Source organism: Aphelocoma coerulescens, chromosome 7 (assembly GCF_041296385.1).
Source record: "Aphelocoma coerulescens isolate FSJ_1873_10779 chromosome 7, UR_Acoe_1.0, whole genome shotgun sequence".
In the NCBI taxonomy this organism is placed as follows: domain Eukaryota; kingdom Metazoa; phylum Chordata; class Aves; order Passeriformes; family Corvidae; genus Aphelocoma; species Aphelocoma coerulescens.
This window is the reverse complement of record NC_091021.1, coordinates 25,192,064-25,215,160: the sequence shown is the minus strand read 5'-3', so window position 1 is coordinate 25,215,160 and position 23,097 is coordinate 25,192,064. Positions and strand designations below refer to the sequence as shown.

The window sequence follows — 23,097 nt, the reverse complement described above, 5'->3', positions numbered from 1 at the left end:
TTGTAGTCTGTATTGCACTTGTTTTGTTGGTTTTTTTGTGATTTGTGTTGTTATTTTTTTTTCTTTTTTTCTTTTTTTCTTTTTTTTTTAAACAGGCTGGAAAACATTAACCTCTTTAGCATGAGTGTGCAGCTCTCCCTCCACCTGCTTTTTTTCCTCAGCTGGCCAGGTGCCGCCTCTTATATCTTGTGCAGTTACTGAAAAAAGAAAAGGAGAGAAGAAAAAAAAGAAAAAAGAAAAGGAAAGAGAAAGAAAAAGGCACACCATGCTCCTCTGCTTTATGAGTTCTTTGTCTCCTCCGCTTCGTGTTAAGGCCTCCTGAATTCCTCGGCTCAGACCGTCGTGACTCTCATGACGAGCTCTCTGTTACTACTAGACTGACTCCTCTGTTCGTGAGGCCTCAGGTGGCTGAGTATATGCAGGATGGTATAAGCACAGTGGTGGTCAGAGAGGGTGCCTGTGGCATGGCCGGCAGCCCGTGCCCCGCTGTCGGCTGGAGCGGAGTTAGTGGCTGTACCACCAGTGGAGGACGAGTGGGTGGTTTGGGAGGAGGGGCGCTGATTTGTCCTGGTCCCTGTTTTTTGCTCCTCCATGTCCTTTGTTTTGTCATAGTTCAGCACTTTCCACTGCTGATTGACCGCCTGCCACCGTTTAAAAATCCGGTAAACCGAGGGCCCTTCGTGTATTATTAGACCTGGAGGGAAGGGGGGAAGAAATAAACATAAAACACAAACAAAACTTTAGAAAGAACCATAAATCTACCCCAGCATCTTCCCCCAGTTAGCTGGTTAAGCTCAGCTCTCCTTCAGCCAGTGCTTTTTCAATGATAAATCCTGTATTTTAATTACTTACAGGCAGAGCACTGGTGCTCCTCCTTTGCTGGATCCCCTTTTCCCTGAATTAAAGGGATTACAGTTTTATCTCAGCCATCGATAAATGGATCGTAAATGGAGCACAGTGAATTATGCTCTTACAGCAAAAGAGTATCTGTTTACCAACAAATGCCCAAGGTTTATCTCTCACTGGGCTAATTTTGCATGCTGCATAGGCATGATTCACTGAGCCCAGGCGTGTGTTTGGAGGGGGTGTAACTGGAGCTGACGTGGCAGTGACGGCTGCTGCACCCGTGCCGAGTGTGTGCACAGCCCATATCTCTCCCCACACATACAGCAGCAGAGCAGACACACACGTGGAGGCCAGAGGCAGCAACTGAGTGGAAAAAAAGTCTGTCTATACCCATAAGTAGTTTGTTACTCAAGAAGAAGTTTTGCTCACCTGCAGAGCAGGTACCTCATCAAACATCATTGCCTCCTTTCAAGGGGGAGCTCAGCACGCTTGACAGAAAGGGCAGAGGAGCTCCCAGTGTGTGCAGAGTGTGCAGGCAGTGCCTGTGTCCTGCTGCCCACCCAAATGCACAGAGCTGATGTCTGGGGATGGCTCTGGGCTGTGGGACACCGCAGTGCTAATGGTCTCTGTGTTCATAAGGGAAGGAGCAGCTCAGGCCCTTCAGCAACCCAGCAGTTACCTTGTCTCCCAGCTATCTCCCTCATCCTCCCCACCCTTGCAAGAGAGCTAAGGAATTGAATAATTTTAGTTGCTTGGATGATGACAGTACTTGAGTATTAAGCTCTGCTATTATTATTGGAGTTGCCAGACTGTGGCTAGACCCTTTGGAAGCACTAGTGGCTGCAACACAGGTCTTCTCCACTGGCTGGAGGAAGCTGGAACATCTGTAGACTGGCTTAGCTGGCACATTGTAATGTATCTCACAAGCTTTGCTAGAGAATGGGATTTATGTGCAATGAGGGGGGTCTGAGTGTCCTTGCTTTGCAGCCATCTGTCTCTTAGGAAAGTGCCTTTGTGTCCCACAGAACTGAAGCCAGACCAGAAGGTAGGACTGGGTGAGCTAGCACAGGGATGGCTTCATTGTCCTTCATGATGACGGTTTCACCATTGTGGGTCTGGATCATTATCAAAAACATTTCTAAGAAGAGTAGCTCTCTTGCCTTCCTGTTGCAAACATAAAAATACAAGAACAAAAGACTCACAAGAATCAAAACTGTGCCTAAACAAAGGGGCTGACTTGACCAACGACGTGTAGAGAGATGACGGGCACCACAGAATAAAGTGGTTTACAGCTATTTCTGATTAATCAAATGCTACAGATTCACCCATCACCTACCTTTTCCAGATAGTTCTAGTTTCTGGTGGCAGATAATTACTGGAATAAACCTGTGCTTCATCAGCACAGACCCCACAATATCTGAAGGTTATCTTACCCTTAGGGCTGATCTCCCCATCATTCACTGATGGGATGAAGCCACTTGGTTTCTTAGGGTCAGCGTCTGATGTTAGAGTGTTTAAATCACTGCTTCAGTACAGACTGAGTTTCCAGCCTCCCTGGTTTAAGGCATAACTAGGAGCCCTGCTGACCTGATCACAGATGAGCTTCGGGGGGACTCTCACATTCACTGAAATGGGGTGCTGAGCCTGCTCGCTGGCTGTAGAAGTAACTCCACTGGATAGCTTGTATGCAGATCTGACTATTTTGGGATAGGGAATGATGTAGGGCACTACAGTATGAGAGAGCTCTACTCTGTATCCTACAGGCCACTGAGATTGCACAGCTGTAACCCTGCAGTGGTGCTGGCTTTTCATAACCAAACCCTGTGATGTCATAACAGAAAAATGTGGGGTTTCCTCCCTGCTTTGAAACACGGTTGAGAATTCTGACGTGGTCTGATCAAAGCATCAACCATAAAAAGCAGGACTTAGAGAAAGCCTGTATGCAGATCCAGCCATGGAGACGGAGCTTTGAAGCAGGCCTGAAGCAGATCAGCCCATGACAAGGGACATTAGACATATATTTAAATGAGCTGTCTGATCTGTAATGAATGAAATTCCACTCTGATAATGACAGAGCCAGTGTTTCTCAGAGACCACTTTAAGCCTGGGATAAAAGAGCCGAAATCAAATGTTTTCTCTTTGGCTGTAGAACATTCTCCATAGAATCAAATCCATTCTACAAAGTATTAAACACCGAGCCAGGATTGTAAATCTATTCTTAATTACCTTATCACAAATATTTAACGCGCAGCCTGATTCAAGAGGGCTGTTTATAAAATTCTTGTTTGTTTGCCTTCTAATTATAAATGTTTATGATCTTATGCAATTAACTGTGTGATACTGATGGATGGGTTGCTGAGTCAACTGAGCAGCTGTTTTCTTAGATAGTTTTGGTTTCCAAATATTTATAAAAGTACAAAATAACTTGTTTTCATCAGTATTTACTGGGCTCTAAATTACTTATCGATTTCCCAGTGTCAAGCTCAGGAAGCTGTAAAATTAAGAAGGAACCAAGTGGAGGGGTGGGCATGGAAGCGGAAGTAACAGTGATTCATTTACAAGAGGAAGTGCCAAGAGCAAGCAAGAGTCTATCAGTTAATATCAAGCTTCAGGATGCTTAATGCTCTCATCAAAACAAATTTAGTCTGCCTCAGATAAATTAGATTGGAATTCCTACACTCAGCTCTGTGCATCCCCTAACAAAAACACCCCTCCCTCAAGAATCATTCTTGTTGACAGAGGTGAAGTTTTCAATTTAAAGGCCAGAATTCAGTGGGAAATCCTTCAGGAAGGACTGTATTCAACTCAAGGTGTCCATTTAGAAGCTATTATTCCATAAGCCAAATCCTCTGAGTGTGTAAGACTGCATGTTGGTGTGAACTTCTCTCTTTGTACAGTTCTAAACAGAGAAATGTCTATATCACAGCTTCAGATGAATACTGGGAGTGTCCTGGTCCTTTTCCACTCCTCTCCATTTTATCTCGCCCTCTTCTGCTTCAAAAAATCAGTTCTCAGTGGATCCTCTGTGAAAACCATCCTCTTCAGAAGGAAAATTTCTATGAGTTGTACACAAAACTTGTTAGTCCAGATTGTTGCCTCGTTCATGAAATCCCTAGTTTGTGGTGCTGGTGAAATGAAACTCCCATGGAATGTGGGCACTGATGATGTGCTGCCCTCATTCCCATCTTCTCATGTAGAGATCTGGCTGGACGAGCACTGGATGAAATTCCTTGATCTGAAAATTGCTAAAAGCTGCAATCTCTTGGGATTAGATGAGACAGAGGTGAATTGGGTCAGTGGGGTTGTAAGAAAACTGATCAAGAGAAAGGTCCTCAGCCCAAGGGCCAGAAGAGCTGTTGGAAGAACACTGGCAGATGTAACAAGGGAATTGGGTTCATGTCTCTGGATGGGGAAGCAGGGATCAGTTGCTGTACCACCATCCTGTGAGATTAACCCAGGGGGTTGTGAGCCTCTAATTTAAAGTAACTTTGGAGCAGCAGTTTCCCAGAAATGACATGCAGTGAACTCCTGAACATGGTCAGCCTATGCGGCCAAGTGATATTTCCCCCAGAACTTTCAGCCTCAAATTAACCTTCCTCTTATTCCAACACTTGCCATGCACTCTCTTGAAAGAAACAGGTAAATTCTTGGGGCAGGATCTGTTTCACCTGTTTGCCAGTAAAGAAAACCACCAAAACAGGGCTTCTGCTGACAGTGGGTGGCACATCACCCCTGCACTGACACTCATCTACAGGGGGAAAAATCACAGTCCATTCCAGCCAGTTACCTTCTCAAAAAGCCCCTGTCCTGTCACCTCGTTTCCACCTTCAGCAGGACTTTGCCTTTTTGTTTTCCTTTTCAAATGCAATTTCATCTCAGCCAGACAGCTGCCATGCTTCAGCCTGTTTCTGTTGCTTTCATTATTGGGTGTCAGGGGAAGATTATGGCAGCTGTGATCAAAGCTTAATGTTTGCTTCCACAGCAGTGGTGACTCAGGCCAAGGTAAACCAAGCTTTCTGGGAGATAATACTTTCATTGCCAGGCTTTCTCTCCATTGACATCATTGCATACACAAGCCCTTCCCTCCCTTTCTGTGAATTCTTTTATCTTCTGTGACAATCTCAAATTTCTCCACTTTTGTTTCCAAAGCTCCACCAGCTCAGCCCTCATTTATCTTTCTGCCTTAATCTTATCCTATTTGCTCCATCCTTGCTCACCTTTTATCTTGACCTAAGAGCAGGAAAGTGGCTGATGATAAACCAGGAAAAGAGAGCCAGACGGATCTGTTCCAGGAAATACAGGAACAGGGGTATCTAGTATCTGGCACCCCTCACCATTGTGCCCAGGTCAGTTCCAGCTGAATATGACAAGTTCTTTGAACAACCTGGCATACTTAGATGTTCCTGTGGCTGACACTCAAGGCTGCAGAGCTGTGCTCTTCAGGAAAGGAGGAAGAGGGTGAACTGAGGAGCAGGGAGAGGTAGTTTCATAATTGAAAACAATGTCACAGCATCAATGGGACTCTGCACTAGGGCTGATGTGCAGGAGAGTTGTGAGCCCCGGAGCTGACCAGGCTGGGAATGAGGTAATGTCCATCTTCTCCTCAATCCTGTTCATCATCTCCAGAACCTCTTCATTTCATTCCCCTTTTTCTGCAAGTGAGCTCCCCAGCAGGGTGCAGTCCCCAGACCAGAGAGGCACAGAATCAGCACTGTAACACCCCACCTGCCTTTTGACTCCCCGATGAAATAAACTGATATGTCACAGAATTGCTGTCTTCAGCAGTGTGACTGCCTGGTCTAGCTTGTGTTTGGGATTCTGATTTCTCATTCCTAAGGGTAATGCTTTGCACTTTTCTTTATTCAATTACATCTTGTTGATTCCTCCAATTTGCCAAGATAATTTCAAATTTGAAATGCTGATCTGATCCTCCAAAGTGCTTGCAGCCTTTCCAAGCTTAGTGTCATCTGTGAATTTCTAACAGCACATCCTATTTAATTATCTAAGTCATTAATAAAAATATTGAAGAGAGCAGAGTCCAAAAGACTCTCTGCTTGAAATGTGTTTCCAGTTTACAGCACACCACTCACAACTAGTGAGAAAGCAGTTTCTCCATTGGCTGTACACCTGCATTAGAGTTATTTAGAGCATGCTTCTCTGGTAGGAGAATCCAAAGGCAAAGCACCAAGAGCATTGTCCAAGTCACAGCATAACAAACTAACAGCTTCCTTCTTAGCCACTAGTACAGTTACCCTTCCAAATTACACCTGGTTATACTCCTGTGCTCACCAATTGGTTAGCTAAAAAATACTCAATATCCTTCTATGAATCAGTTAAGCTGATTTGCCCCTGATCCTCAGTGCCTACCTTCATTATCTGTGAGAGATTATATCTAAAGCTAGGTACTCTGCTTGCATTTCCCCAGCTGCCTGGCACCTCCTGCATCCTCCTCAAGTTCCTGATGATGAAATGCTCATGGGTCAGCCACTGTTTCTGCAGCTTCCTCTGAAGTTCATTAGGACGTGCTGACAAGGACAGAGCTAACTCATTTGAATATTTTTGAGGCTGTTCTTTCCTGATTCTGCCCTGGGCTCCTTTCTCCTCATTAAAATTATTTTAGTTAAGTTTTGAGGACTGAAACAAAAGCAACATTTAACTATTTGGCCCTTTGTGTATCAAATACTATTTGAGCTCTTAGACTTGCCTTGTTCTTCTTCACATATGCTTATGCACCATTTCTTTTTGCCTTTTGAATCTCTGGATGGTCATCTTGGGCTTCAACTCTGACAGGTCCCCATGCACGTGGGATTTCTAGAGGCTTTTCATTAGTTGAAGGTTATTCTTTTTTCCTTTTGTGTGATTGCAGCTTCTGATTTTTGGTCCTCAAAGAGTTCCTGATGCAGCCTCAGTGCTCTCTTCCCACGCTTCTGAGCGTTCCCCTGCACAGGCACAGTTTGCTGTTGTGCCTTTAGTATCATCCCTTTTGGCAGCTGTGAGCTGTTCACAGCTCTTTTATCCTTCAGATTCTCTTCCCAAGAGACACTCGCTGCTCTGCTCCCCTGGGGCTGTTGCTGCTGCTTTTCTGCAGCCCATTATCCTCATATCTTACTTTTTCTTCAGCTCAGGAATGCTTTCAATAAACAGTCACATCCCATAAAAACTACTGATACATTCAAATTTTCAGGGAGTCTTTGCTTTCTGGGGAAATCGAATAGGAAGTATAGATTCCTTCATAATTGTCATCTCCATCCTCCAAAATAGAATTTTTGTCCCCAGAATGTTTCAAGAGCTGAACAGTCTACCCTGCATACAGGAGTAGTTCATAATGGTTAACCTGGAACATCTGGTGCTGTCTTTTAGACATTTCTGGAAGCCGCAAGACACCAGATGAGCGATCAGGATTTCTCTAGTCCACAAGACATCTAGCAAAGGTCTGCTATGAATAATGCTGGAACTGTACTAGGAGGGTGTGCAAACTTAGCAACTGCCAGCATTGAATGAGATAAAGTATAAATTGAAAATGTATTCATAATGATTAGAGCTCGAGTGAATGCTTAACATATGGAAAAATAATTAGCTGATTATAATCAGGCATTTTCTTATCAATCATTCTGAATGCACATTTTTTTTAATGTCTAAAGAACTGATTATGTATTAATCTGAACTGTGTTTTGGCTCAGCAGAACTGGGATGTCTGGACGGACATCTGCATGGCTGGACTCTGCTGAGTGCAGTTGATCACTAGATGACATGGCCATCATGGAACCCATGGATCTGGGGAAGACAAAACAGTCCTTCTGCTAAGTGCATTCACTGTAGCGAGGCTTCACTGCCACACAGCTTTTCCAGCAGTGGGATGCCATGCTTGGATCTCCTAGGCCACAGGGCCACGACTCCAGCAAAACTGCAACTGAGCCCCTCAGAGACTGAGACCTCCATGGCCAGGGAAGAGCTCCTACCAGTGTACACAAAGAAGCTGTTCCCAAACTTGAGCAAGTATTTTATGGAGGCTTGGACCCTTCCATTTTGGATCATTACAGCACAAACAGGCTAGCCCTTAACGTTCAACTGCTGACTAACCAGAAAACCTTGTGTTTATTACAGCTCGTCTCCCCTCGCTCAAAGGCAGCTGTGCCTCAAGGCTTCCTCAGCCCCTGGTGGGCCAGGACCCCCCACAAGTGCAGCGAGAGCCCTTCTCCTTCCCTGCTTCCTCCACTCCATCTGGCAGAGCCACGGCAGCAGCAGGTCCCGCCTGGGTAGGTGATTATGCTGTGTCCCAAGCTCTCTGCAGCCATTAACACCCACCCCCAGAGGCAGCAAGAGCCCTGCCGGGTGGGAGATGGATCCAGCATGCTGGCACCTCAGAGAGTCCCCACAGGTGAGGGATCCTGGCGCAGAGTGTGGGGGCCAGGGAGAGTAGGCAGCACTTTCATTACTGCTGGCAGTGCCTGGTGTGGAGCTGGCAGCATCCCTCCCCCAGGCAGCAGTGTGATTTTGCAGGATGCAGCCAAGCTACAGGGCAAGAAATAATTTCCAGGTTGTGACACTGCAGCATCTCCCTTCATGTAACACAAGTATGCAGCAGTGATTCCTGTGTGCACAGGATGCCATGGGCTCCTTGTGGAAGTGGGAGCAGTCCACCCCACAGACATGGCATTTGTAGCTGTGGGAGGAGGAAGGCTTTATCCAGCAGGATGAATTGAGTTGACTCATGGGAGCTGGGGGCAGGGTGTTGTAGGAGCATTTGGGGAGCTTTTATGTCTGCAAAGTAATGCATCTTCTCTCTGAGGTGCTGCGCCCATCCCAGGGCAGCCCTGCTCAGCCATGTCCCCCACAACAGACAGGCTGGGTCCTGTAGGGCTGAGCTGGTAAGACCCAAAATGAGGAAATGCTGGCAAAATTAAAGAGCTCACAAGACGTGTCCAATGGAAATGAAGTTTCATTTCATTCAGCATTCCCACGTGGTTTGTTTGCAAGGGGAAAATAATATCAGGTGTCCTGTGGAAATGTGACAGAGGAGCTGGACTCACCCCTGAAGTTGCACACAGCAACACCATGGTCCTGGAGATGCCACAGTACTTCCAGCTGTAAACATACAAGCTACCAACCACCACAACTTCCTCCTCCTGCACTGCCCAGACCAGTACTTTTTTACCCCTTGCCTCAAAACAGTGATAAAAACCACCCTAAACCAAAATAAGTAATAACAGTGAAAACAAGTAAAATGAAACCCAAAGAAATCCTTGCTCAGGCAATAGAGAAAATATAAACTGAAGTACTCCTATAAACTCAGCTGGCTGTGGACAGCTACAGCAAAATGGATGTTGTGCCCTAAAGGACTCTTGTACTCCTGTGGTATTTAATTCACAGTGCACGATAAAGCAGAGGATTAAAGGGCAGTCTCTAGTTATGCAGTCAGCAATAAATGAGACTCTTCTTGAAAAAAGCAAGTAAATAAATAGAGATGGGAACTCTACCAATAGAACAACCCCTTGCTTCTGAATCATGCCTCTCCAGCACCATTTCCCACTTGTGAGTCTGCCCATAACTGTGCCAGGACAGGAGGGATAGAGCTTGGAGGCAGTACTCACACACCCTCTTGCTCTCTTAAATTTTCCCCTCCTTGCTTTGTAGCTAGGACTGGGTAGATCCTCTTGGAACCATTTTTCTCCTAATTTAAGATGGATATAACAGCAACACTCCATATCATGAAAAGGCTTTGTTCAAGACGTGAAAGATACTCATTGTGTGTATGACAGATACTGCAAGGTCTTTAAAAGAAGGGAGTAAATTATAATTTCAAGCTAGGTTGAACAGAGCACTGGCCAAATTCACTGGTCTCACCAGTGAATCACTAGGTGATAAAATCACTAGGTGATTTTATGGGTCTTTTCTACCTTCAGATTTCCAGACATTTCCTGCAGAAGTCCATGGAGTTGAACACTCATGGTGAGAAGAGAAAAGGCATGTGGCTTCCACTTCATTATGTTTGCACAATGGAAATCATTCCTCCAGGTCTGGGTCCTGAACCTTCCTATGCCATAGCTAATGTTACTCTTACCAAAGCACTGCCTGTGCAATCATGATGATCCTCAGTCAATCCAGGGACACTCCTTTAAAAGGAGAGCTGGACAACACCACTGTGCTGTGCAGGGCTTGGGACTCTGCCTTCACACTTGCTTGGAGTGAGACCTGAAAAAGTCGCACTGTTCTCCAGAATGGAGGAACACACTCTTATTTGCAGACAGGTGAAAATGTTTCATTTGGAACTGAATTTTTTTAAATGTTGTATTCCAAATTCTGACACTGAATTTGAAATACTCAGCATGAGCAGTCATCTCTAAATGTTAAATCAAAATGCTTTGTTCAAGAATGATCAAAACATGACATTTGCTTTTTGAAGGTAGAACTAGTGCCTCCCTCTCTGCTTTTATTAGCAAATGAAATTCTGTAAGGAAAAATGAGAATAGTTTCACAATTCTTTCATTTTCTAAAGGATGCAGGTCCCGTCTGAGCCGAATTCCTCCAGACTACTCCAGTCACCTAAGTGCTGTTCCACTAAGAGGAACAGGAACCAATCAGAAGAGACACAGAGGTGAGTACAGATCACCCTTGCCATCTCCCAGGGTAATGTAGGGCACATGGGCTAAATTAATAGACCTGAGAGTGCCTCTGATGTCACACATTGGCATGTGCATTGTGATTCCTTCTACTGCCTCATTGGAGTGAGATGTGGGCATCTTTCCCCTCCAACGTGCAGGAAGGCATCCCAAGGATGTGAGGCAGAAGGTGTTCATGGTGCAATTTGGCCAGCCTTTTGTTGGGATAATGTCATCCTGGGATACAGCATGGTGCAACCTGTCCTGTGCTGCTTTGTTCTCCACAGCCATGACAAAAAAAATCTTTCATTGCAAACCCAGGATTTCTGTGAGATTTCCAGAAGCCTTTCAGCTTGGGTGCTGCAGCCTCTCTCTGCTCCCTGACAGTGTCCCCACAGGTCTCACCCCACTGTCTCCCCTGCAAAGGCCTTCACCTCTCCCACAGAGGCACTATTCAAAATTAACGAAGGTGGTGGGAGCCAAGAGGACAAGGGTGTGTTACTTCTGGTCTATTACTACCTCGGATCTCGAGGAAGGCAAAACTTGATCCTTGCTTCTCTGCATATACAAGGGTCTTTGACCAGAGCTGAAGACCTTCATGGCTGCAATATCCAGATGAGTGAATTCTGATGGAGGCTGAGGGGCAGGTAAGGGTTTTCCTGCACCTATGGGATCTGCCAATGCTGAGCTCACAAGTATGACAGCAGTAAAAGGAGCCGAGAGGGGCTAAGCCTGCAGCAAAGGTCTGGAGAAGAGCCTTGGAGAACAGAGAAAAGTCCTTGATGTGGCTGTGGCTGAGCAGAATGAATTGTCCCACCTGGCATAGAGTGGATATTGTGGACCCCGCTCTGCCACAGGGCAGATGGACTCAGGCTGTGGATGTCATTGGTGGGTCTTGGTGCAGGAAGAAAAGCACTGCTTCAGGAAGTAACTTTCAGGAAGAATTAAGTTTAGCAACTTAGCCCATGGGCCTGGTTGCAGTATTCTTCATTACAGCCTATTGTATCTGGGCTGAAAGATGGCTCTGCTGGTAGGCAGCCATCATCAATCAGTCTCTAAGAGGTGATCCCAGAGCTTGATTAATGTGGTTTCATATTAATATCTTCTTACCTCTGCTTCTGGCTTCCCACTGAGCTGGGGATACACCAAAAGCAGCCTCATTCACTATTCATGGGGGTGACCCTCCTGTGGTCTCATCTTTGTCCATGGAGTTGAATTCTCTTGCTACAGCCACAACAGCCTGCCATGGACCACAGCTTCCCACCTCCAGGAGTAATGTGTCTGTGAGGATGCAGGCTGTAGTAGGAGGAGCGATGGGACAGAAGGCAGTGGGAAAAACACAGCCTGGCACAGAGCTGAGGACTTTTTTCATCCTTTACTAGATAGCACAATTTGTGCAGCTGGCATGAGAGATCCTACCAGATGCCTACAAGGGAATTTCCTGCCATAGTGTAGAGGTTGTGGCAGGCAGGTGAGGGTTCGTGCCTCTGCCCACATATGGAAACTTAACTCAGGGACACCAGGCACTTGATTTCGGCAAGGCATTTAGTGACAGGGAAGCACCATTCTGATTGTAATGCATCACACTTGAAAGCACAAGATGCAGTTCACAAGGCAAAAGAATTTCTTTTTTCCCTCAAAAAATGTTAATTATGTTGCCCTCATTAAATGCTAAACACATTGATCCACTGGAGCAGACAGCACCATATGGTTATTCACGACAAAATACATCTCTGGAGCCCTGTTGCAACAGTGGGACCCTGCTGGAGATGGATGTGGAGAAGGAGTGTGGAGCTGAGCGCACACGTGTGAAAGCCCAGGTGCTGCTCTGATGGTGCTGGAAGCCAAGTTCCTTCCCTGCAAAGAGGGAGAGGGTTCAGAGCCAGAGGGTCCAAAGCTGTGTCTCTTTGCTCAGCAGCGACACGCTGGCTCTGTGGAGAGCGGCCGGAGCTGCGCTGGAGCCCTGTGGGCACACGGAGCCCCTGCAGCCCTGCCCGCTGCTGGGAGCACGCAATGCACACACGCCGGCTGCCCCTCTGCTCTCTCATGGAACAATCAATGCAACACTAGATAAAAATAGGTCCCATCTTTCAGGGGCAGAGGGGTGGCTTGTCTCAATTTTGCCGAGCATCCGCTGTTCCTGGATAGCAGCCAAAGAGTCGGTGGTCAGATCAGCTTTGCAGCGCTGCTCCTCCTGCTGCTGGCCCAGCTACAGGGCCCACAGTGATTGCTCCCCAGGAGGAACCTGCCCAGCTGGATCGAGAGTCCCATAACATGCCCTGTGGGGACCGTTCCTGTCTACACAGCCTCTGTACAGCTGATAGATCAGTGATTTGCTCAGTGGTTTTTCAAGGGTGCACACTGTGGCTGAATGTCTGCAAACTGGGGTTCACGGTGAAGAAAAAGTGACTTTGTTGCTGAGCTTTATCCCATTTGCCTGCTCTGAAGATAGGACCTGGATCTAGCCACTCCAATTAGCTCCTGACGGGTCCAGTTTACATGCAAATTGGGTAAGAAGTGCATGAAGAGCATGGCAAGCAGTGCATCAAGCTGAAAGGCACAGAAGACTTCTGTATATTCTCACGGATCTCTTCCAGGTATGTCAAAGCCACACACATATGCTCTCCTTGCTCTCCTCCAAAGACATTTGCTGAAGTTCTCTGCCTTGTGCTCTGCCTTTACGGTGCCATCAAGCCAACATGCAGGTTTGGTGCTTCCTCAAAACTGATTCCCTACTGCGGTAGTGATTCCTTCTGCTTTGTACTTTGGGGGACTGTGTCGACCTGAATGAAAACATCTGCTTTCCTTTTGAGGATTGGATCAATACAGATGAAGACCAAAACCCCAAAGACACCTCATTTCTCAGTTTCTCTTTATTTCACTGTGACTTTGACTCCTAAATCCTTTAAATGGCCGAGGGCCCAAGTGACCTGGCTAGATAACACCCCAAGGCTACCTCAGCCCGGCATTTCCTCTAGGAAGCAAAGCTCATTTCAAACAAAACCCCATTAGTCTTGGCAGGAAGCTTGAATTGTCACTGTTTCAAGGAAGCTCCATTAATTACTATTCCCACTGCACTATGAAAGATCAAATGCTGTGGATCAGTTTTAATTGGCTATTGATTTCTTATGTTATTACCTATGGTTGTGCTGAGATGCTGTCAGACGTGCTGGATGCTTCTGATTATTCTTTCTGGCAGCTAGGATTAAAAACAGCAGGCAGACATTTCCTGATCTGTAATGGATTGCCATGGTGTGCCAACAAGAATTGTCGGCTGAATGAATGGCCCTGCTCTGCCTGCCTTGTGCTGCTGAGCTGCAGTGCAGTCATGAAGGCAAATACCATCAGGGACCAGCCAGGGAAAGAGTAGGAAAAGCTTCAAAGAGCACGAGGATTTAGTGCTTGCAGAAGTGCACTGCTGTCAGCACCGAGGCAGGGTGAGGCAGGGAGCAGGGACCTGTCCACGGACAAAGCAGGAGTGCCCATCAGTCAGTGATCCAAGGAGAGGCAGATCAGATTACTTTGCATTGCTGGGGATAACCCCCCAGCATGCCAGCCTCACAGCCTGCCTGTGTGATCCCAAGCAGGCCAGCACACACAGACCCTCTCGGCACAGCCTGCTAACAGCCCTCCTGGGACACGTTTCTCCCTCGGAGCCCATCTGGGGATGCCTGAGCCTACTCTGTGACATGCTCTCATTAACTGGCAGAGTTCCTCCTTGTTTAACAGGAGATGCTTTCCTGTCCTCCTGACCCCAAACGACACCTTATTCTACAAATGTCGACTTCCCCTAATTGCACCTTGACAGAGAGAGGCAAATCCCTCCTTTCCCCTCCAAGGACCGTCATTTAATTAACCGGCAGGTATCTCTCAGGATTTACAGCCCAGCTCTAAGCTGCTACTCTCTCCATGCAGTAACTGAGTCCTCATTCCATTTATCTGTGCATTTCAATAACTGCATTTCTGCTAATCTCTCACTATGCCAGCTTCCTGGATTTACCTCTCATGGACCATGGAGAGAGCAGTTAATCAAATGAACAGTCCCCATCTCACTTCTCATTCCCTTCATGGTTCCTGATCTCAGATGTCTGTGTTGTAGATGACTTCATAGCAGAGCAATACCTATGCTGGCACCATCACCAGTTTCTAGTTTAATCCAACTCTCGTATCTGTCCTACAGACATGACGAGAGATAGCACAGATGAAAGAGAGATCAGAATCAAAGACATCGAGGCTGGCTGGATATCAAGAAGCATTTAATCTGTTCCTCCTTCTCAAACTGGGATCATCTCTCTGCAACCTGTTCTTGACATATGTTTTCTAACAGGTTCTTAAAAAAATCCAGTACTGGAGGTTCCCACAAATCTCAAGCAATCTTTTCCAGTGCTTCCTGCCCTCCTGTTAGATGTCTGAGTGCAAGGGGGAGAACAATGTTGAAAGGCCATCTTACACATCTTGCCCAGATGGACGTAGCTTCTGGTGCTTGGGGCCATACCATCTGTCCCACTGGTCATGAGGAGCAGACTGGTTTTACTTTGGTTGTGGTTTTTGTTTTCATCATGGGTGAAGAGGTAGCAAATGGTGTCTGTCCCTTCCAACTGTTTTTGTGGAGCATGCTAGGATCTAGAAAAGTCCAAAGAAAACTAGTATACTGAAGGTTAGTGACTGAGGGTGAAATCTAGACCCCTGGATTTTGTTGCATGGATCAATAGTCTCTGAGTTAACAGACATATTTTGAGAGTTCAGCTTGGAGATGATCTGAGCATTTCAGAACAAATGAGGACAACAACAACCAAATTATCTGTGCTGAGGGAAAAATACGTGTGAGGAAGCAATCATGTCTGCACCTTTGACTCTGCACTGGTAAGATCAATGCTGCCACGGGATTGCCCATGCAAATTGCCACGGATATCTCTATCTTAGAAAATTGCTACCTAAATCCCTTAATGACTTGGTAGAGAGGACATCACACAAAACAGCTGGGCAGTTGCTGACTAGGTGTGTATTTCCTGTCTGATGTCAGTCACACCTCTGCAGAGTTGGTGACTCTCCAGCTTTGAGACTCCCCAGTGCCAGAGGAAGGGTCCTGCTGAGCACCTCCAGTGACAGGGTGTATAAACCAGCCTCCTGGACAAGAGTCACTGGCTACCCAATGGATGTGAGACATCCAAGTACAACTGAAGTGCAAACTGGCAGGAACTACAGAGGAGCCCTCTTTCAGCATATCTGCTCTTCAGTAAGTACCTTGTCTTTCAAACCTCTGCTCCTCTGCTAGTGAAAGAAAAGCTTGGGGGTCAAACTGGAGGAAAAAACAATTGAAATTCATACAGTTACTGTAGGACCTATGGTATAACATTCTGCTAGCTAAGGCTGTCCAGCCTGTTACCAAAAAATGTATGGACAGTGTCTTACATTAAAAAAACCAGGTGTGGTAGAACTGAGTGCACCTAATGTCCTGCCCTTTCCCCAAAACTGAGCATTTATTAGATCCTAAATCTTTCCTACCCACCCACAGGCTAGGTAACAAAAGAGGAAAAGGTCTCTACCACAGAGGAGGAGACACTGAATTGCACAGACAGCACTCCAGTATTTCAAGATCTATTGCCACTATCCATGAGAGGTTTTATTCTGAACTTGCAGAAGTGGAACTAAAACCCAGGGAAGAATAACAAGAGGCTTTGGGCCATGTTGGCAGTCAGGAGCAGAACTTTCAATCTCCAGAGCTGCCTTTCACCATCCGTGATCAAAAGACCCTGCATGAGGCAGCAAGGTTTGGAAGAAGATTAAGGAGAAAAGCTGTTCCACAGTGAGGAACTCACTGCGAGCCTTCTAGGGAGACACTGCTGCATCCATCACAGTTGCACAGTTATAATGAATGAGGAATTCACCTCAGTTGTGGTGTTCATAGAATGGGTTGGGTTGGAAGGGACCTTAAAGATCATCTCATTCCAACCTGCCTGCCTGCCTTGGGCAGGGACACCTCCCACTACTCCAGGTTGCTCAGAGCCCCATCCAGTGCGGCCTCAAACACTTCTAGGGATGGGGCACCCACAACTCCTCTGGGCAACCTGCTCCAGTGCCTCACCACCCTCACAGCGAAGAATTTCTTGCTAATATCTAACCCTACTCTCTTTCAAATTAAAGCCATGACCTGTGTCCCATCACTACATGCCCTTGCCCTAAGTCCCTCTCCAGCTCTCTTGTAGGCCCCTTTACTCACTGGAAAGCTGTATCCCCAGACCCTTCTCCTCTCCAGGCTGAAAAACCCCAACAACCTCAGCCTGTCTTCATAGGAAAGAATTCCCTTTGATCACTCCTTTCCCCTGGCCCAACCTGCCCTTGCCTCTCAGTGGAACAGACCAGCTTTTTGGCTACTGCTTATGCAGCCCCCTGAAATCTGCAGGGCTGAGGGGAAGTCCCTCAGAAAAGAGAGCTGACCCCATCAACAGCCAGGGCGTCACAGCTCCCGCTGAAGATCTCATTGGTCACTGAGTTTGAACTGGGCACAGGAGGAGGATGAGGTGGGGAGGAGAGCGAACGCACGCTGTCAGCGTGTCAGTACTGCTCAGAGCTCATCTCTCCACTCACTGCTGAGCCAGGAGCAGCAGCAGCAGCAACAGCAGCTGGGATTGCAAAGAGCAAGAATTGCACTATACAGGCAGGTTTTACACTGCAGGGTGGCAGGGGCAGACGGCTGGCAGCATGTGCATATGAGCCTTTCTACAGGAATGGAGACAGAGCTCATGTGCTCTAGAATATCCCCTCTCCTGGACGAGCATGGGTGGGCTGCCTGGCAGCACAGGCAGACGTGCTGCACACAGCCCAAGTGGAGCCAGCTCTGGGTAGTTGCTGAGTGCTGGGCAAGAGAACCCACGTACAGACATGTTAACTCACTGCATCTGTAATGCTTCCCACTGGTTTTTGAGTTTGTGGGAAAGCCAGCATGTCTGGCACCCCAGCTGTGCGGGAAGGAACATGAGACAAGGGGATGCCCCAAGTCACGACTCCGAAACGTTCCTGGGAATGGGATGTCTGCTTGTTCTTTGGCTGAAAAAAAAATCAAAGCTCCCAGCTGAGGGCATTACACTTAATGGTGACATCAGTGGAAATGCAAATAAACTTATTTTTCCATCAGAGAAGGTGGAAAAGAGAAACAGAGGCAAGGTCCTTAGACAAATTAACAAAAAATTTTGAAAAATGAACCTCAAATCTGAATCTGTCTGCCCAGTTCCCCTTCGGTTCAAGGCTGGCATGGTTTGTTCTCTGCTATGTGGGAGGATTTAGTTCCTATTGACAGATGAGCTAATCAGTTCCCCTCAGCTCTTGAAGCTTTATCAAAGCCAGTTAATCATGTTACTGATGTCTGCCCAGGCCAGAGCTCTCCACTTCTGTCCCCTGCCAACAAGGTGACAACATGTGCACACCACACATGCATAGGGATAATTTTTTTCCATTTTCAATTCCACCAGCAAGAGGACATCGCCTATTGTGCCAACATGTGGGTGCTTCCCACCTCTCTTTCACCCCCTTTGCCATCCTTTGATCTTGCAGAGATGTGGCAGCTCCACCAGCATCTCATGAAGGAGCAGGATGATCTCTACAGGCCAAGCTCACATCTCATTGCTAGCACAGTGATGGCAACAGTGGGAGGAATTGTCCTTGGTCTTGGCAGGACCAAGTTCTGTGCTGGAAGGCTGCTGAGGCCAAGAGCCATATGAACCTGGATACCAGGGTGTGCAGTCCAGAATTCTGTCCCTGCCACTGGGTCTGTTTTACTTCTGTACCCAAATTTCACCAGTTGCTGCTCTGTCTTGCTTCTCCTGAGGGTGAAATGGAGGCTGCTCTTCTTCCCTCTGGAATGGCTCTATCCACACATACACATACCCACCACGTCAAGAGGACTGCCTTTTCCCACTGAGTTTTGGGGGGCTTCTTCTAACTTCATACCAGTGATGGGAGGACCCAGCTTTCTGTTCCCTCTTTGCTTCCTGTCAGGGTCACTTGAACCGACAAGTTACCTCATGGCCTGTGCTCGGGTGCACACTGCTCAGGGGCACGTTTGGAGGTGGCTGGTGTTCACCAGAGTGTTTCAAGAGCTGCTGCAGGTATTGGCAGCTATGTCCCTCCATCCTGCAGGCCTGCACTGGTCCCACAGCATGAGCTCCCAGGGACACTCTACTGGGGTCAGGCAGCTGCTGTGTTCTCTGGGCTTGTGCAGCGTGAGTGAGGCAGCTGCATCCTCAGAGCTGCTCTGTACCAGCAACCTGACAAGGACCCCAGGCTGGCCCGTGACCTGGTTGGGACTTGAGCTCCAAGGTGGGCCAAAATAGGGGAAGTCAAGGAGCTGCATGTGGAGAGACCCTGCCATGCCCGCTGTGGGGTGGTCCCTAAATTAGCTACTCCAGGAGGAAAGGAGTTTCTCTAAAGCCTTACATTCCCCAGCCTCCCCACCCACTAAATACTCCCCACCCACTTCTTGCTCTGAAGAGACATCTGTTTCTCTCTGGCATTTCTGCAGGTCCCTCTGCCAGCCCAGCAGAAGAAACACTCTGGGGCTGCCCAAATGAGCTGAGATAACAGTGAAAAATGGGCCACAAAAGCAAAGAGGAGGAAAAGCTGTGGACACTCAATCCAAGCCAAACTGTATGGGCTGGCTCTTGATGCCATCTCCCACTCCTCTCCACAGGTGAGTGAGCCGGCGGCCGTGGCCGCGCTGTGTGATGCGATCACCCACCTATACAGACAATGTCCATGAAGCCGTACATTCCATAGCAGATCTGGAAGAGCAGGTCCTGGCGCTGCCACTTGGCTGAAGGACTGAAGGTCGACCAGATGAGCCACGAGATACTGGCGATGAGGAAGAGGGAACCCAGGATGGCCGCTGCTATCTGAACCTTCTCAATGACTGTCAGAGAGATGGCTTGCCACTGCATGGGGAGGGGACAAGAGGGAAGGAGGAAGGACAAAAGAGTAGAGATTAGTTACTTGGAGCACATTGCTGCTTTACACCATTGTGGTGGCTTTGGAGATCTCAAAGAGTACCTATGGGCATAGGAGCTTTTACCCTGTCCACATCTGGGATAGAGCATGGCAGTTGTTCAATAGTGCATGGCCTTGGGTTTCTTGACAGCAGTGCTGAAGAGGCAATGGAAAGAAATCCTGCCTCTCACCAGGAAAGCACAACAACCTGAGTGAGGCTGGATGGATGAGGGCAAGACACCAAAAATAACATCCCCATGACAGTAGATCTGTGATGGCCATCACAAACCAGAAAGTTCAGCTGTTCCCTCAAATAGAGGCCAGGCAGAATCCTCAGCCAGGGTATCCTAGTACCATAAGAATAAGTATCTCAAAGATCCAAGCTTTCTTTTGAAGGCCTCACATGAGCTGGCTCTGAGCCACTTTGTGAGATCTGACATGATCACAGCCCTAGGTGGGATCTCACAGTGGCAATGCACATCCCACAGAACCCACTACAAACAACACAAGTTGCTGTGGTCAGGACACCCTGCATTTAGATGATGACATATTCAGGCTGTGTTCCAAGGTAAACGTCAATGCTTCTTCCTCAGAAAAATTAAAAAATAGAAATAACTCCCCCAAATCCATTCACTTTGTCAAATAGCTTTCTATAAGCTATGTTATAAATATTCTAAGCCCGGACTCCTCTCTGTCATCCAGAATAAAACCTCCCCACTCAGATTTACACTGCTGAGAAAACTGCCCTATAAAACCAAGAGCAGAAATTGGTGTCTTTAACAAGACTTGGGGATGTGGTCCATAGCATCTCCTGCAAATCAAAAATCAAGCGCATAAACAGGCTGAGGAGAGAGAATCTCTCCTGGCATTGAAGTATATAGGCCACCTCTAGCTGTGAGATACATGCCCTTGAAATCACAGTGGGACTGGCAGGAGGATAAACAAAGATGGACTTCAGCCTCCTGCAGATACAGAGGATTCAGAGGAACTGAAAATCTTCAGCCTAGATTCAGTCCAAATTCAGTGTTCCCATGAAGTGACATCCTTGTGAGACCTCAGCGCCCTGCATGTTTGTCAGACACATCCTAGGACGGCAAGCTCACCCAGCAAGCCTTGTCCCATCCTTCTGCAGTGCAAGAAGGGAGTTCAAGTACTGGGTACCTCTTTAATGCCCAAGCCAGCCAGGAGTTAGCAATGTTTTTTGCAAGGACTTTCAAACCCTGACTGAAGGGCGAGAAGGAAAGAGGTGACTTGTGCTGGTACAGGCATTCATGGCACTGATACCAGTCCAGTGACCAAACCCCTGAACCGAATGCACTCCCCTGATAAAGGCTGCATTTGGAGAGGAGCAGACAACAGCTTCAGCTTGAGGCTGAGGTCTGCAGGTTGCAACTGGAAGGAGATTGCTCTGCCTCTGCCAGCCTTGCTCCCTGGCTTACATCCTGCAAGGGCAGACAGCCCTCAAATTGTCTATCATGGATGTGCAGCATGAGTGAGGTGGGTGGTACCAGCTTATTTGGTAGTTGGCCACAGAAATGGCCACAGAGCTGCTGAGCAGAGAGAGAGCTTGTTCCCCACTGAAGCAGGACTGGGCTCAGCTAAACCCAGTCTCCTCCCTGGGCGCAGCTACTCCAGTCCCCTTCCTGCCACCTGCCCCAGCAGCTGGCCCAGCCAAAAGCAAACACTGAGCACTGGGGACACTCAGTAATCTTTTCAACAGCCCATTCCCACTCTGCCACAGTCTGACCTGCTCCACGCCTCCACCAAATAAAGCCACACATCTGACCCTTTGTGCCACTGAGAAGGTCACACAGTGAACAGCTGGGAGGTCTCAACACTGCAGGAGTGCTGGAGTCCACAGGAGAGGCACAGTGGTGCAACTCCTCTCCTGACATAAAGCAGAGCAAAGGCCACCTAGCACCCATCACCCCCAAATCTGGCTTAGGAAGGTGGGATCAGCAGCTCTGCCATCCTCCCATCAACTCGTCAGCTTTGTTCTCAACAGCACCATAAGCCAATGCAGGACGAATCTGTAAGCAGTGCCATTAGCCCAGAGCTCCAGGACTAAATTCACGTGGGGGGGAGCGAGCTTGGCTATTTGTGTGGGGTTGCACTTTTGTCCCTGCAGCTTTCCCCAGACCTCATTTCCCCTTCCACTGCACGTGGCTGACTCTGAGGGAATGGGAGTGCCGGGAGCTGGGTGCACAGCCTGGTGCTGCGTGCGAAGGCTTTACTGCAGGCCCCTCACACTGACCCGCGTGCGCCTGTGCCAGCCAAATCATTCTGCATCATTTCTCTCTCTTGAGGAGGTAATGGACTGGCTCCTCACCATCTGTCTGGCACACTGCAAGGCCTCTGGTAGCAACAGGTCCTTCCAAGGTAGCAATTAGAGACAGGATGAGAAAAAGGAGCTGTTTTCTACAACCAGAAGCCATGTACAACCAACACTACTGCTTTGCAGAGAAAGGGAGGCTTAGGTGTAACACTAAATACACTGTCAAAGGGGATGGGGCTCAGACAACAGAAGAGTTATACCTGAAAGCAAATATGCAAACCTCAAGCCCCGCTCCCCTTGGTTGGGAACAGAGCAGCTGAAACACTGGCAGGGACAGTGCCTGACACTTCTCAGCTGGCAGCCGCTGCCAGGAGGTTCACTGTGGTGATAATGAAGAGCCTGGAGCCTGTCAGCTGTGCCAGGGGGTAGGAGGCTCTCCCCCTGCATCTGGCACTAAGTGACAGTGACACACACAGCAGCAGTCCTGACTCTGTTCAGAAGGTGGCACTGGGGTGTGATTACCCTCTGGCAAGGAGGCAAATGGGTCAAAGCTGAACATTGGGGAAAACAGCCAGCTTGCAGAAGAATTTAATATTTTCCAGGAAAAAAAAAGTAAGTAATAAATGTTGTATTTTCTCTCTAGCAACCCTGAGAACTGCAATTTAGCATCCTACATCAAGCTTGAGCCACTAATAACTAGTTATTATTTTTCATCTTTTAATTTCATTTTGCTACACATCTTAGCGTATGAGGTTTGCACAGAGAAGAGAAAAGTGGGGAGACAGAAGATAGAGCCTGTTACCCCCATGAGTGCTCAGACAGAAGGGTCCAAGAGCTGTTCAGAGCTGGAATGTGCTGATGAATTTCAGCTGCAGGAGCTGGGCTTGATGTGTCCCTGCACTGGTAGCCTTAGGATCTCACCTCAATCACAGCACAGTGTCGTTCAGATTTCATAACAGCCCTTAGAAAATCACCCCTTTTCCTAACCCCTCTCCAACTTCATTATGGCCAGCAGACCAGGGATTTGGCAGGTGACCCTGTCATCCTTGGGTCACCACTAGAGCTGTAAAGAGAGGTCTCAGCAACTCTGCAGCCCCTTTACTGGCACACCTGAAACTCCCAAAGCTCTTTGTCTGAATGCCTGGCAGCAGACACAGCCCCCTCCCTCCACATCTCCAGTTCAAATGTTCAAGCTCTAGCAAGATCACAATGTCAAGCAATCCCACCTTGTGGGGTGAGACCTAAAGCTGAGCCCTTCTCCCCTCAGCTGATAATGACTCAAGCTCCTGGTAGCCACTTGAGCTGCACTGAAGTGCACCTTTAAAAACTCAGCTCACCCAGGTTGTCAGTCAGGGATGTGACCTTTAGGCAGGTAGAAAGCTCTACAGATGCTCTGCC

General features: G+C 47.7%; 1 protein-coding gene across 1 annotated transcript in view; it reads right to left on the bottom strand.

The window, feature by feature from the left end:
* Positions 1-332: 332 nt before the first annotated feature.
* MARCHF4 (membrane associated ring-CH-type finger 4) overlaps positions 333-23,097 on the bottom strand; it is a 95,889-nt gene continuing 73,124 nt past the window's right edge. Inside the window, exons 3-4 of the mRNA XM_069021574.1 lie at positions 19,180-19,372; positions 333-694 (exon numbers count right to left, since the gene is read on the bottom strand). Coding sequence (XP_068877675.1) covers positions 333-694; positions 19,180-19,372 — 555 coding nt within the window. The remainder of the gene's footprint in view (positions 695-19,179; positions 19,373-23,097) is intronic.